Raw genomic sequence first — 2,602 nt, forward strand, 5'->3', positions numbered from 1 at the left:
TCTAAGCGGGACTGGGTTGGACATTACATATTTTAGCCATAATGCTAAAAAAGCCATCCTAATACGTATCCACTATTCATCCAAACATCCATCCACACTGCATTAACCGCATCATTGATGACTGAATTTTTAAAAGAAAAAGTATTTAGGCAAAAACTCCCCAGATGTGACCGTGCTTTTCTGCTCTATGTGACCACCTCCACAGTAAAAGCTACCCTTACAATAACCTAGTTGTTCAATGAACCCCAAGCTTTACAAATTGATACGACACAATCTAAATGCACCATAAATTTATATTTGTTAATCTTGATATTAGAACATTTAAACATTTCAAACTACATAAAAGTATGACAAACAATATAAAATGGAAAGAAACTTGTTGACAACTTCCAAATCACTATTTCTTATAGTGCAATTAAGCAACAAGACCGCTTACTGAGCTTCTCCAGAAAATGTATAGTGTTTTCAGTGGAGTGTTATCAACAAAAATCAACACAGTCCCACAAAATAATGTCTCCAATTTATTATCTTTTCCACAGTACAAATTCTTCACAAACCATAACTTCTTTGATGTTATTCAAAGTCTGTAAACAAGTGCTCGAATCCCCACGTCCCCAACCTCAGCTTAAGCTTGTGAATGTTTAAGTCCTTCAATCAAGTTTTAACTCTTGCACGTGTGTAAGGAATCAAGAGCCTTCTCTCCCTAAATTATTTATATTTTATCATACAGCCTGCAATGCAGTAAATCACAGTGAAAGCCCTGGGAAAAACAAAACAACATGATCTTTACAGCAGGACTTGAAACTTTATAATATTAAATGCATTTAAAGAAGCTTCCCATAATAAAAGCGTGGGTTTTCATTTCCAGAAATCAAGTCAATTAGAAACCCTAGGTTCTACTTAAAAACCCATTTTGATCTAAAAGTGAAAACAGTCCCTATCCATAGTCATTTTATAAACTCTATACAGTTTCACTTGCAGAGATTTTTTTTTTTTTTTTCCAGTCTGGAAAACGGTAGTGCAATTAGTTTTACTTTAAGTTATTTAGTCCAGGATGTAAATAGCTCTGTGGAAAGATAAGAAGATGGTGTGGTAAACAAGAACTTTTTGCAAGCCCATGCTGGCTTACTAGTCCATTAAAGCTTGTAAGTCCATAGTGGCTTTCAACAAAATGTTGTATATACATCACTAATAACAAAGCAGAAATAAATAGGCAGAAATGACTGTAAACTGTCTCATCTCTTAATGATTTCTCAGTAATAACTGGCTTGATGAACTGATTATATAGTCATTTAAATAAGCAGACAGTAGACAGTTGCCCTTAGGACACTCCACTGTGGCATCCAGTCTGGAAAGCCCCAGTGGAGTTACATTCCTAAAATTAAAACAAAAAAAAGGGAGGGGGTGGAGGATGGGAGGTAACAGTTTAAAGATGCCCCTTGAACGAATTCCATCAAGTCAGCCAGTTCACTTAGACTTCTTCTTAAAAAGGCTTTTGATTTTTGATGGCTTTTTGCTTTTCTCTCCGTGATGACAAAGGTCGTGTGGGATGCTGCTTATCCTGGCGACGTGTGGGGCTTCCTGAACTGCTTTGCTGTCGTTGCCAGCGGAGGAACAGGATGTGTGGCGAGGTTTGGGCACCGGGATGCCGCTAGAGAGCTGGTTCATGCTACAGGATTTCTCCAAGATGCCATTGTACACTTTGCTGGCAGGACTGAAGATCATACTCTTCGTTTCTGTCAGACCCACACAATCAGGAGAGCCCCGCGAGGTATCTGCAGTTACCGGGGACTCTCCTCTGGATGAATCCTCTAGAGAGAGCTCATCCCGCGATATCTTGCGAGGAGACAATGTCTGGTATATCTCCAGGCTTGAGGGAGGAGACTGTTTCCTTCCAATGGAAGAATTTAAGGAGTCACATTCTGAAGCCGTGTCTGGTACTTCCCTGGATGAGAGGGAGACAGAGGTAAAATCTTAAATCAGTATTTTTTAAGACTACCAGCCGACACTGTGATTAATTCTAACTAAAACAACTTCCATTTTTTAATCTATCAACATGTAAATGGGAGAAATGCTAAAATTCTACGCGCATTTTGACAAAATCGGAAACTTACTACTTTAAATAATACAACTTATCAAAGCTCCATGCTTAATATTTACATGAACTATAAAAATGGAATCTTCCAATCTAAGAAACATAACTCAAGTTACACCTTCTTCAATTGTCAGACAAATAAAAATGTTTAAATTTTACAGATTTAGTAATTTTATTTCAGCTACTTTTGTGTTTTGTTTCAATACTATTTTTTCTTTCTAAATCACACAGTTGACATTACATATCTTAAAAGATGAACTTTAGTCACTGTCTCTCCCTTTATTTTTTTGTCATTAAATTGATGAAATATATCTTCCTGAGGTAGGAAGAAAGGAATATACTAAGCTAAAATGTTAAGTTCTCCCAAGTTTAAAAATGGGGGAAGGAAGCTGAGGTACAATTGAGAGGGGGGGATGGGAGGTGAAAGTCAATGACATAACACTTTTTTTCTTAAGTTTATTTATTTTGAGAGACAGAAACAGGGCTCGAGTGGGGAAGGGCGGGGGG

The 2,602-nt window shown here is 37.4% G+C and overlaps 1 protein-coding gene across 3 annotated transcripts in view; it reads right to left on the bottom strand.

The window, feature by feature from the left end:
- Window positions 1-508: 508 nt before the first annotated feature.
- Window positions 509-2,602, bottom strand: part of STIM2 (stromal interaction molecule 2) — a 150,710-nt gene continuing 148,616 nt past the window's right edge. For all 3 annotated transcript variants that reach the window (XM_040486239.1, XM_040486248.1, XM_040486256.1), the window contains one exon: window positions 509-1,945. In XM_040486239.1, the coding sequence (XP_040342173.1) occupies window positions 1,468-1,945 (478 nt within the window). In that variant the 3' untranslated portion in view covers window positions 509-1,467. The remainder of the gene's footprint in view (window positions 1,946-2,602) is intronic.

Source organism: Herpailurus yagouaroundi, unplaced genomic scaffold, assembly GCF_014898765.1.
Source record: "Herpailurus yagouaroundi ecotype Mexico unplaced genomic scaffold, PumYag 28, whole genome shotgun sequence".
Classification (NCBI taxonomy): Eukaryota; Metazoa; Chordata; class Mammalia; order Carnivora; family Felidae; genus Herpailurus; species Herpailurus yagouaroundi.